This window comes from Buteo buteo, chromosome 18 (genome assembly GCF_964188355.1).
Source record: "Buteo buteo chromosome 18, bButBut1.hap1.1, whole genome shotgun sequence".
In the NCBI taxonomy this organism is placed as follows: domain Eukaryota; kingdom Metazoa; phylum Chordata; class Aves; order Accipitriformes; family Accipitridae; genus Buteo; species Buteo buteo.
This window is the reverse complement of record NC_134188.1, coordinates 23,611,758-23,624,462: the sequence shown is the minus strand read 5'-3', so window position 1 is coordinate 23,624,462 and position 12,705 is coordinate 23,611,758. Positions and strand designations below refer to the sequence as shown.

Below are 12,705 nucleotides of genomic sequence, written 5' to 3'. Positions count from 1 at the left end.
CAAGCGTGCTCCCCTGCAGGCTGCTGGACTGGCTGTCCTGCCTTCCGTCCTTCCTTCCCTTACTCAGTCACACCACCCCTCAGTAGGATGTTCAACCCGAGAAGTGCCCTCAGCATGCTGAATCCCAGACAAATAAAGGCATTACTACTATATAGGGCCATTCATACTACATAGGGCACACTCATCCCTGCACATGGGTGTTCCTGTTCATGGGCTCCAGGCAAAGCACCAAATCCTCCTGGAAGGGCTGACCTTGTGCAATCATTAAAGATTAAAATGGGAATGCCAGCAGAGTCTGTTACCTCTCTGCGTAGCCTAAGGAGCTTGGAGATCAGCCAAGGGCTTTGGATACCTGATCTCTGACCCTTCTGTTCATGTAGTAGTCAGTACTCCGAAACGGCACCGAAGATCAGTTTGCAGAGTACATAAACGCGGTGTGTGCTCTTCTTCCTCTCCGGTGTGAGAATCCAGCACCTGAGCGGCGTCCGTGAGGAAAAACTTGAGTTTTTTGGTGACGCACCGCCACGTCCTGTGACAGCAGCTCTCTCTCGAGATACGTGGTGTGCAACAGCGTGTTTAATCGGGCAGTTTTCCTGACTGACTTTTCCATTGTTTCTCTTATATTTTTGAATGCAGATTGTATTTGCTCCCAGTTGCTTTGGCCAGTTTTGTCTGGCTTTAAACACTTCACACCTAGGCCTTTTACTTCCGTAGCGGGACTGACTTTAATTCCTAGGTACGGAAGACGCCAAACTGCCTCTGCTCTTCCGTACTCGGAGAAAACGCGTCATGTTTTAACCCCGACAAGAGAGGGAAGGACGTCAGCCTTGGCGGTGCGACGCCATCTCTGCCGTCCCCCCCGTTCCGTTCCCTGGGCGCAGTGACGCGAACTACATCTCCCGTCATGCGCCGCTCCGCCCCCGCGCAGCGCCCCTCCCCGCCTCCCCGCGCGTTGCACCACGGGAGTTGTAGTCCCTTCGCGCCTCTCCCTCCCCGCCCGGCCGCGCTCCGGAAGTGACTCGGCGGCGGCGGCGGGGGGGGGCGTGTTGACTTCCGGGAGACGGCGCTCATGGAGGCTGCGGAGCAGGGAAGCGTCTGAGGGGGTTCGGTGGCCGCCGCCATGTTCGGCTGCCTGGTGGCGGGCAGGCTGGTGAGCGCTGCCCGGGCCGCGGGCGCAGCCCTCGACTCGCCGGGGGGACCCTCGACCCGCCGGGGGCCCGGGGTGGAGCTGCCGCAGGGCCGCCCCGCGGGCCTCGCCTTTGCCCTCAGCTGGGCTCCGCTCGGGGTTGGCCCCGGGCAGAGGGGGGAGCTCGCCGTCCTCGTCACGGCTGCCCGGCGGCTCGGCTGGCTGCTGCCCCTCGTCCCCAGAGGCGGCTGCGTTGTAGAGGCTGGCTGCCGGGAGGCAGTTGCCGTGCCCTCTGTTAACGGAGAGGTTTGGGCCGTTCGGAGGCGAGCCGCGAGCTTGAAAGAAGCTTTTTAAGGCTAGATCGTGCGTTGGCCGCAAGGATGTGGCGTCTCGGGTAAAGAGGAGGGTGTCTTTTGCTCTGGCGTTTAGCCATCCTTCCGCTGCCTGTCTCAAGGTCTATTGTATTTCCTATGTGAACAGGTTTCCATCATCCTGGGGTTGTGCCAGCCAGGTGGTCAACAGGCACTGCTTGTAGACTTGGCAACCTCTTCTGCACCCTATTTTCCTCCTACACACATGGGGAGTGAAGGTATTCTGCTCCTGTAGTCCTGGGTGGGATATCGGTTTGGTGCAGGTAGAACAAGACTGTTGTGCCTTTTTAGTAACATTTTTTGCAGTTGTTCTTCTGCTGTGTTTGACTTTTATCTGGCTGTTTGCTGTTTAGGTTAGTATGTTCCTCACTTCTTGTTATGTTCCACTTTAGGTGTGTTTCTGTAAAAGGAAATTCACAGTTACGTTCAAAGATGAAAAACAGTAATACTAATAAAGGTTCTGTTCTCTTTAGGTACAAGCAGTGCCCCAACAAGTGGCTGAAGATAAATTTGTATTTGATTTACCAGACTATGAAAATATCAACCATGTAGTGGTCTTCATGCTGGGAACTATACCATTTCCAGAAGGAATGGGAGGATCTGTCTATTTTTGTTATCCGGACCAGAGTGGGATGGCAGTGTGGCAGCTGCTAGGGTTTGTCACTAATGAGAAGCCAAGTGCCATCTTCAAAATTTCTGGTCTAAAATCTGGTAAGACTGGTAAAATGTAGCGGTCAGTTAAACAGATGTGTTCCTGCATGCATAAGGGGATAAATGTTTGAGGGTGGTTTTTGAACAAAAAGCTACTTGAAAAGGCAGACCACCATGTGTTTTCAGATAGTCCCAAGCAGACATGGTACTAGAAGCAATCTGTCAGCTTCATGGACGTCTGTATGTTAATGTTCCTACTGAAATTTCTCACTCATCTTCTCTTGTACGTGGTGTTGATCTGGAAATTCCTTTGAGCAGACTTGGCATGTGTTCCAGTGCTTCTGCATAGAGAACCTGAGGAAGAATGACCCTGTAACTTCCCTAGCATGGTTTTTAGGCGTTTGTCTAGACATGCCTGCAGTGTTTTCCTTCAGCTTCCACTGTTAAGCTGTTGTATTCTTTGTAGCACAGAGACAGGTTTTGTGACGAGTAAAGTCTGACGCAGTGATTTTGGACAGCTAGCCGCTTCCCTTTCAGGTGTGGTTGCACTATATAATTGTCCAGTAGAGGGGGTCGTCATGGGAAAGCAGCTTTCCAGATGTTTTAGTATTTTTGAAATAGACCTGAGTCAGAGAATTGTGACTCATGTGGGAGCCAGAGAATACTGGTGCTACCTGAAGTAGGTGTGGGTACGTCTTCCTAAATATACGGGAGTTTTGCCGTGCGTATTATAAAAATGATGAAGCACCCCAATGGTACACCTTTGTCTTATTAAAGGGACAGATATGTCAGTCAAGCAGCTTAAACTGTTATGGTGATAAAGTAATACGCACCTTTTATAGGCTTCACTGTAGTCTACAGCCTTAGCTTGAATCTCTATTTAGGTAATTGTTGAGGTTGCTGTGATAAAATGTATTAATTCATAACGTGGCATGCTTGCTTTTGAATCCATCCTGGATGGCAGTGTGACATGAGATAAGGGCTCTCAAGGTGCAGAGCAAAATGAATTCTGATCATATATGTTCCTCAAAAATTTGGGCTTTCTTCAGAAGAGAGAACAGCCACAGGAAGGGTTTGCAGGGGCGGGGGGGCGTGCTTTTGTATATTCCAAAGTTGTGTTGTTAGTGAAACAGTAAAGTGTATCATCGGTTCTTTTGCCATATGTTTCTTATACTTGAAAGACTTACCATATTATATATGCTTTCAGACAGCTTTGTAGGAAAACACATTTTCAGATGCTTTTTGCATGATTAGCCGTAATGCCCACGTAAGGGCTGCTCTCAAGGAAGAATTCTGTGACATGTGCTGTGCTTGATCTGAACAACAGAGACCTCCACAGATACCTGATGTTGTTGTCTACAGCTTATCTCTGACTGTAGAGTCAGTATAAGCTACACAGCCTTAGTGTCCATGTCCATAAACAATTCTTTGGTGGAGAAGACAATAAGGCTGTAGAAAGGGGAGACTAGCGAGGGATTACAGAGAGCTGGAATCATTGAGAGACATTACTGACTGTTGAAATCTGTGTTTTGGGTTTAATCCTTTGTTGAGAGGAACAAATTTGTGTCCCTGTTTGTCAGCTCCCTGTGAAGCTGTGGTTGTAGCAGAGTTTCTTGCTGTGTGATGAAGAGGACCAGCATGTTTCTTATGTGGACATGAGTGGCCAGCTGGAGTGTCATAATGTTTTATTACATTTAACCTTTCCCAAAGTCTATGTATCATTTGTAACTTTTATGTTTATGGTGTATGACGTGCCCTGGAACTGTACAGGTTTTGTGTTGCATATAACTTGCCCACGTTGCACATTGTTGTAAGGACTGGTTGGCTGTTAAATACAGTATCTGGGGATGTGGTATTAGACTTCTGGACTATGAAGGTCAAGTAAAATGGCGTTTCCCCAGGTTTTTTTGTTTGTTTCTCTCCTTCCTGTCCCATGCTCACTTGGGAAAGCTGATGCAGGTGAACGTTGCAGTGTTTCCACATGGGGTACCAGAAGGTTATCTCAATAGGTGAACTAAAGGGGAAATCGCTTTTGTGGAATACAGTCCTCGTGAAAGTGATTTGTGGAGTAGCTACTAAATTATGGACCTGGACACTTTTTCCTTGACTACAGGTGCTATTTAAACTCAGGTAACCTTCTTTGAATAAGAGTTTCCAGATTAGGTTTTGAAGGTGTCTCACAGGCACCTGGTCATAGTACCCTCTAAAAGATTCCTTTAGAGCTCCTTTATAATCAGGAAAAGTTTGTTGAATTGTATTTCATAGTAGTCTCGGTACAAACTTAATATATCTAAAAGCAAGCTTTTCTGTTGTTCTCCTTGCTAACTTTTAACTGTTCTTAAAAGCTATGCTGTGAGGCTAGAAGTAAGTGCTTGTGTAGTTTGTTGGGTTTTTGTGTTTGGTGGTGGTTGTTGTTGTTGTTTTGACCCCTTGATTTAGTGAGGGAAGTCTTGTATCTGCTGATATTGATTGTAAGTCTAGCAGTCAAAGGCCTGAAGTGTTCAGCATTATTACATGTTTCTTTTTGAGAATTAACTATCATGTAAGATGGTGTCTGGCTTTGCAATAAGCATTAAATTTGAGTGTTTTTTTTCTCTTCAGATGCAATCTGCACGTTTGCTGGAAATAACACTATAAAATCACCACCCCCCAACCCCTACCCCCCCCCCCGCCCCAAATTGGTAGTTAGATTTTGTGCTAAAAGCTGAAAAATGTGTGTTTGTGAGGCTTGGGGGTTTTCTGGTCATTTCCCCATCCCCCAGTGGGATGACAGTCAATGTGTATTCTTTCAGTCTCTTACTGTTCCCATTTCTGGATTTTTCATTACAGGTGAAATGTTTAACAGCCTGTAGTCAAGGCAGAATTGAATATTTCTGGCTTTAACAAAGATGAGTGGCTTCTTTAGTGCCAAGAGGAATAAAGTAGCAGTATACCTTTGTGAACGAGGCTGTGTTGATCTCTTGAAATTGTGCAATTTCTGCACTTGTGTAATAAGCTACAGCTGTAATCACATATTGTAGTAAGATCCCTTGGTGCCTGTTGGAGCCGCACTAGTAGTATTCATTCATTAAGGTCACTGGCGTTCCTAATGGAATTGCTGTGAGCTTTATTACTCAACAGAAGGAATTGTGGTCAGGTCTCATGGTATGACCAAAGAGTTCAAGGTTTTTGCATAAAGAAGGGGCTTAAAAATACTCCTTGCCTTGAAATTGTAAGGTTTTTTTTCTCACTTGTGCCTGAAAGTGGGGTAGAAATAGAAAACAAACCTTGGGCTGGGATTTTGCACCCTTACTGGGAGTATGTTGACAAGTGGGATAAAAGTTACAGGATACCCTTTTCTGTTACAGACTTTTTCTGCTGCGCTGCATGCAAGGATGTCTGTGATGCTGTTTTCCACTTAAAATATACCCTCTAATGTAATGTCTGCATTTGAGGCATACACAGGGGTAAGGTTTTTGACATGGTTGGGCTGAAAGGTAATAAGGGCTCGCTATCTTGATTCAAGGGTTCAATGAAAGGGTGGAAAAATATTTTTCTGATTGCAGTTGCTCTGGTATGACATAGTACGTTATGACATGGGACTCTATGGGAGCGTAGGGTCTGAATGTGAAAGCCTGGGCTTGTATTTCAGTACCAATTAGCATACTGTGTTCTCTGTGTTTGTAAGATTTGGAGAGTTAATTGTAGGAGCCAAGGACTGAAAATGTGGATTGTAATTCAGTTGGTCTAAAGATGGCAGGGGTTGCTTTTCTCTCACCCTTTTAGACAGACATCTCTCAAAGAGAGTGGTTCCATGGGAGTGCATGCAAAGTGACAGAAGGGATGTATTTTATTATTGAGATCATGAGTGTCTTTCTAAAGTAGTGATATATTCTGATGGAGCCTGTTGCTTGAGGATGTTCTATTTTTATTGTAAATGTCAGCTTCTCGGGTGAAGACATTACAAGATGTAAAACTTCTAGCAGCTCTATTGCTATTGGCTTTTTTACCAATGAAATTGTGTGATATTTGGTTTCTAATAGCTTTTCTCTTTCTTTCTTAATACTTTAATAAATTTTACCTTTATCAAGCAAGCATCTATCTACAGTAAAGGTTGAGATCATACAGTAGTGGCATTTCTCAGAAGAGCTCCTAAATAGCACTTCAGAATAGAATATTTCTGACTTTAACAAAGCTGAGTGGCTTCTTTAGTGTCAAGAGGAATAATTCACAGTCAAGTTTCTGAGATCTTCAGTCTTAAGCCTGAGTTAAACTTCTCAAACTTGTGCTGTTTTTGCTGGCTGAGTTTTTGACCATGGAACTAAGTCAAATGGTGCTTTAGACTTTAGTTAGACTTTCTTGCAGCTCAGTATGGTGTTGACTGCTCTGTAGGACAGCTCTTGATTAGCTTTGCTTTCTCCTGCTAGTAAGGGGCTAGAGTGCTACTGAAACGTCACTTCTGTGTTAAGAGGGTACTTGTCTATTGTGTTAGCTCAAAGTTAGGTGGAGTATTAGTATTTGTTTACCAATAGCATTGTGGTCCCCCAGACCTTTTTCCTGTATTTTCCTTTACAGATGCTGACAAAGAGAAATGCATCATTTAAGTGACTCTAGGTGTGTGTCACTGCAGAGACCATAGCTGAAGCTGGGAGTGAAAGTACTGGTTAATGCTCAGCTGAGAAAAGTCAGAAGTGATGGCAGAGGGCTGGGATGATGCCTGTATGAGTGGTATGCAATTAGGGACTGTTCTGCCCAATTCATTTTTTTTCTTTGTGGCTCCTGCACAGGTCAGGTGCCTTTCTGTTCCATGGCTGTTTCTTTGACCTTTGCTGCTGTTGTGGCTTTGAGCAATTCAGATGAGACCTGGGGCTGCCCAGCCCTCCACAGGGATAGCTTTTCAGAGTGATCTTCAAGTAATGTTCTGGTTTTCAGCGCACAAACAGGTTCACAAGCGCCTGGTTTGAATGAGTGAATCAAACGATTCTGTAGCAGTGCTTCATGTTTCCTGTTTATCTGCAGTTGTTACAATGTGAATTAAAGTCGTGGTTTCTGTAGAGAAAGGTTCTGCTGTCTTTTACTCACAGATCGTATTCCCTGTTGAATCTGTTTACTTCTTAGGGAGCTTTAAAATTGTTTTTCCTTTTTTTTTTTAGAAACTGCCTTGATCTGCTGTGTTTTTTAAATGTACTGTTTCATCTGTTGTGCTTGTGTGTAGTTGTGTCTGTGCTTGGACTGTGATTTTTCTGTATCTGTGAGATAGGGAGAGCTCTCTGGTGGGAGCTGAGGAATACCATGTACAGAAGAAGCACAGTAATTTAAGTAACACACTCTTTACATGTGTGCCAAATCTAATGTGTGCTGTTTGTGGTGCTTTCAGGGAAGGGAAGTCAACATCCCTTTGGTGCCATGAACCTCCCTCAGACGCCAACAGTGGCCCAGATTGGAATCTCAGTGGAACTGCTGGAGAACCTGGCCCAGCAGACTCCTGTTGCAAGTGCTGCTGTGTCATCAGTAGATTCATTCACAGAGGTAGCTTGGACATTCTGGTTTTGGAAATTCTCTGTACTACTAAAGTCTTAAGACTTAAGCCTCTGAAGAACTAATTAAAAAAAACTGCTATGGGTGGGGCTATAGGATTGTAGCCAACCTAATAGTTGTCATATCATTTGGCTGGATGCCTTGCTATTTTGAAATGACTTTTTCTTACACTGGAAAACTATGACTTCTGTAAAGGATTGGATTTTGCATGCTCAGTGGAATCAGGCCAATAGACTCACTTGTCTTGATGTCACTCTACTGTAAAAATATTTATGATGCTTCCTTATAGGAGCAGCTATGACTGAATGCATGTAAGAATGTAAGAGACAGTGGATCTTTGGTGATTTGTAGGTGCTGGAACTCCAGTGCATAGACTTACAGGGATGGCCAAAAATGACTCAGAAGTCAAGGCAGTCAAGGGGTACCACTGACCCTTGAGAAATCCTTCTGATGTAGTTTTGCCAAACTACAGAATCGTGTCCTCTCCCACAGAAGGATCTATTTGGGTTTTTTCCAGTTCTTTCCTTGTGGACCAGGCCTTGGGCTGCAACACTTGCCATTTTTTACCCAGCCTGTCTGTTAGTTTGAACCTCTGGAAATCCTCAGCCAGCACTGGCAGTCAGCTGGCCATTTAACAGCAGTTCAAGGCAAGCTAGATCTGCATGGCAGGTCTTGATTTCCTTATCACTGATGGCTCTGGCATTATCTTTTAACATTTCAGCAGTTGGTGAGGCTTTTCTTGAGGCTTTTTTTTTTCTTGCTCGCTTTCCTTACAGACGCTTGCTGAGGTAGATTGGTAATTGAACAGTAATCCTGATAATGTACCTGATGTCCTTTGGCAGTTTGTACACATAATAGCTCCAAATAGGTAAGGTCTCTTGGAGAAAGTTATCATGACTAGGAGTTGACCAACAGCTATTTTTGTATAGTACGGTTAATTGAGCTTTTCTGGAGTTGTTAGGGGAAATGACATCTAAATAATATTTCTGACTCCACCAATTTTTATAATAGCAGTAGTTAAGACCTGAGGTAATAATGCGCCGCTTGAGGTCATTTGCAGGGTGGCTGGTAGATTTTTCTGGCAATAGTATTTAAAGAAGAAAACCACCTCATTTTTACAAATGTTATTTCCAGTTAGGTGGATTTTTCTATTAAAAAGGAGTAGCATCTTAACTGAAATTGTATATTGCTTTCAAGGGATGCAGCTGAGCCAAAGGTTAAATTAATAGTTACTCCTGTAGAGAAAACGTATAAAGTTATAGTTGAAAGAAACCTTTGAGGGAGTAGATGGCAGAGGAAGGGGATATGACTGGGAGCATGTTTGTGAATGCTGATGGCTTTTATTTAATACTTGACATCATCTCTTTGGAAATGCTATATTATAGCAATGAAAGTATTTTTTTTTTAAAGGCAAAATCATCTGTTGCTGCTCTAAGCTAAGGGGTTGCTCTCCCACTACATTTTTAGTAAGTTTTATGGAGCTTTATGGTTGTATGTATTTTTTTTATTCATGTAGTTATATTACAAAAAAGTTGTATGGAAAAAAGTGGGACAAAACCACAGAGCTTTGTATGTGAGTGGGGTGAGACTGAGGGTAGGCTCCTGGGTTCTAGGACATCAGTTCTTCCAATCCTTATGTCAGAGCAGGTGGAGGGAAGCACAAGAGTGTGCATATATTGCACGAGGTTCTGTTTTCCTTCATTTCACTGTCTATGAAAATAGTTTGTTCTCCCACCAAAACAATACATACTTTTTTAAAAATAAAAAGAATACGGGAAAGAAGGAGGTACCATAGGCTTAGGTATTTGTAGACTGGCTGGGAATGTCCTACAGCTTCATCCTCTGCACACAGGGCTTGCTACTTCTTGGCTTCTCTTTCACTCTTTTACTTCCTTATTCCTACAGTTTAGGAGTTTCCTATGCATCTTTTTCATGTTTTCCCCAGCAAGATCTTGTGGCAGAGAATGCCAGGGTAGCAGCTCTTCTGTGGTGAAAACTAAAGGAAATTTTCCTGTTGCTGGAGTCATGATGAGTTGTAACAAGGCAGAATGCAGACTTTTCAGCTTGTTTAACAACTAGCGTTTTGCTATGAGCTGGAATGGCAGCTTTGACCTGGTCTACAGTTCTTACGATGGTTTAATTTGGAGGGGAGGGACAGCTCTTGTCACCGCATCACTTTGTCACAAAAAGAAAATGTTCTTCCCAAAGCTGTTTATCCAATTGGATGAAATTGGGCAGGGAGAAGGCAAGAGAAGATTCTGAAAATGATTTCTGGATGCTGGATGGATCTGAGGGCAAGACCAAGAGTTTTGATCGATTTAAAATGGACATCTCTGGACCTACTATATCCACTTCCCCATTGTGTTTTAGATGATAATGCTAATTTTACTTCATGTAGGAATTGTGTATCTGTTAAACTTTTGCACAAAAATTCAAATTGAAAAAATAACTTACTTAAAATGTCTTTTTTTTTTTTTAATTTCAGTTCACTCAGAAGATGTTGGATAACTTCTATAACTTTGCTTCCTCATTTGCTGTTACTCAGGCACAGATGACCCCAAATCCTTCTGAAGCTTTTATTCCTGCAAATGTAGTTCTGAAATGGTAATGGCAATGATCTCTAGTAACAAGTGTTTTTTTCTAGCGTTAAACCAGCTGATTTCTAAGTATTGAACTACTGTCATGCTCTTCAGTGAGATGATGCAAAAATGTTTAGAAGTGTTTGTTGTTGTTTATCTCAAGTATAGAGAGGGTCTATCCACTGTCTTTATTTGTCAGCATCTTCATATCAGCTTTTTATTAGAAAAGTGCTATAGAGCATATGAAATTTTTTTGCTTCTAGAAATGCCACCCTTGACACATGTGGATTTGCACTATGTTGCTGATTATGCAAATGCTCTGGAGTCAGGGGAAGACAGAACACGCTGATACTTGTCAATTTGTGCTTACTTGTTATGCTTGGTCTCTTCCTAGACATAGTTCAGCAGTTGCTTAAGAATGTGGGAGAGGTGGAGAAATCATGCTCCTAGTTCAACTGGTTCTGTCACCAAGACCCTTAAGCACAAATACAAAAGTCTCAGAGTTGTTTTCCAGGGACTGGTTTAAGATATAACTGTCTATGGGGATAGCCTGTGTAGTCTGGAGATAAATTGTGAACTGCAGGCAGTCCTTTAAGATGTCTGAAAAATAATTCCCTATAGTTTATCAGTTTAGCCCTTTTTAACTTCTACAGTATTAACCTAAGCCCTTTTCAAAACAGTATTTTTGGCTCTCTGAATAGAGTTTTATCGTTAGCACAGATCTCATGAATATGCAGGCAGTTAACATAAGCAATATATTTTCGGGGGGAGTGTAACTTGATGCAGATCTCTTCTATTTAGAAGGTAACTCTACGCATGCCGTGAACATGTGTGGGTAAGGTCTCTGAGAGAAACCAAAGGGAAGACGGGCTAAAGAAGCACGGCAATGGCTGGTCATTGCCTGGATGATGCTGAATGTTCTTGTTTGTGGTTTGCTTGTTTCTGTGAGTATGGAAAGTGAACTTAGGACAGCATGTGTGCATACCTGATTATAGTATGTGGTAGAGAATTAGTTTTCCTCATTAGATTTTACTAAAACATTACCGTATATAAAATATGTGGAAGTTAGAATTATTTGGTGAGGGTGGAAGAATAATGGGGACTACTCTGTCTCAAGGTTTCTATTAGAACTACAAGGCAAATCGATGCATAGCCTTGAGTGCAGAATTGCCTGCAGTCCCCTCTGCCTTACCTGTGAGCAGGTTACACATTGCCTGCTAGGAAGCAATTCTGGATTGGAGGCTGTGGTCTCTGTGCAAGCCTGCTCGAGTCTGTCAAGCTTGCCTAGCTCACACCCACTGTCCCGTGAACTGAGAAGTGCTAAGCTGGCTCTGTGCATCCTAGATGGAGCAGCATCGAAGGGGTAGTATAGGGACAGCTGAACTGGATTCAGAAACAGTGGTGTTACCTTGTTTTTCCCAGTATTACAGTGTATGCTGAATGGCATGAGACTTTCTTGGTCTGGTTTTGCTGGGGTTTCTTCTGTGAGATACGTGGCCTGATTACTAGGATGATGGGCAGCCTCAGACTCACGCTTCCACCTGCCTGAACTTTGATTTCCTAGCCCAAAAAATGTTATGCACAAAATAGCTACTTTAAATTCACTTACAATTTTACTAAGCTTGAATGAGCATCCTCTGGGATACCACTTTAATGAAATAGATATTGTTGTTGAAATACGTAAGTCTCACTGTGAAAATTCTTGATATGGAATCAAAAAGGAGGACTTTGGATTTACTCCCTGGTGTGGAGTGGATGTAATTTATCGTGTTCTCTGCATAGACTGAATTATTTGTATAATTTTTGAAGCCATTTTATTTGCAGCAACTTTTGGGTTTGATTGCTTGGTTTTTGTTTGGTTTTTTTTTCCCCTAGGTATGAGAACTTCCAGAGACGTCTGACACAGAACCCTCTCTTCTGGAAAACATAAGCTTAAATTGTGTCATTTGAAGTGCTTTCTAAACAGTGTGATCTGAAAGATGCAGCAAGTAACTCCACTGAAGAATTGGGGGGGAGAAAAAAAACTCAAAACGATTAGTCTCAATAGACAAACTTGTAACTTTTGTATTACTCTTGAAAATTATTTAAAATTAAAATCTGTGAAAACTACTTGCCTATATATTGGGATTTTTTTTTAATTGAAGTATTTGGCTGCAACAAGAAATCAGTGTTCCATGTGCATGCATAGAAATATCCTTTTGAAACTGCATTTAAAGTGGAAGAAATTACAAGATGAAAAATGGCTGCACTGTTTCATACTTGTGTGATGTTTTGGGGTGTTTAGTTGTAGACAAAATAAATGTAGTTTTTCCTCCTTTACCTCATTCTGAAGGGTGATTGGGTGACTGAGAATATGCTGGTGGTTTTCCTGCTGGTACTTACACTGTAAGTTCTTTTACTTTGTGCACAACCAATATTCCTGTCCCCAGCTCTCATAAATGGTACAATAGTATTTCCCTCT

The 12,705-nt window shown here is 42.8% G+C and overlaps 1 protein-coding gene across 5 annotated transcripts; it reads left to right on the top strand.

Moving 5' to 3' along the window:
• Positions 1-1,033: 1,033 nt before the first annotated feature.
• On the top strand, positions 1,034-12,353 carry HIKESHI (heat shock protein nuclear import factor hikeshi). Of its 5 annotated transcripts, none has more exons than XM_075050169.1 (6): positions 1,035-1,150; positions 1,607-1,715; positions 1,971-2,208; positions 7,505-7,656; positions 10,151-10,269; positions 12,120-12,353. In XM_075050169.1, exons 3-6 carry the CDS (start codon positions 2,058-2,060, stop codon positions 12,172-12,174), a joined length of 477 nt encoding a protein of 158 aa, XP_074906270.1. In that variant the 5' UTR covers positions 1,035-1,150; positions 1,607-1,715; positions 1,971-2,057; the 3' UTR covers positions 12,175-12,353. The 5 variants fall into 5 exon arrangements, with proteins under 5 accessions (XP_074906269.1, XP_074906270.1, XP_074906271.1 ...); XM_075050170.1 differs by having other exon boundaries at positions 1,057-1,146; XM_075050168.1 differs by lacking the exon at positions 1,607-1,715 and having other exon boundaries at positions 1,034-1,150.
• Positions 12,354-12,705: the final 352 nt, after the last annotated feature.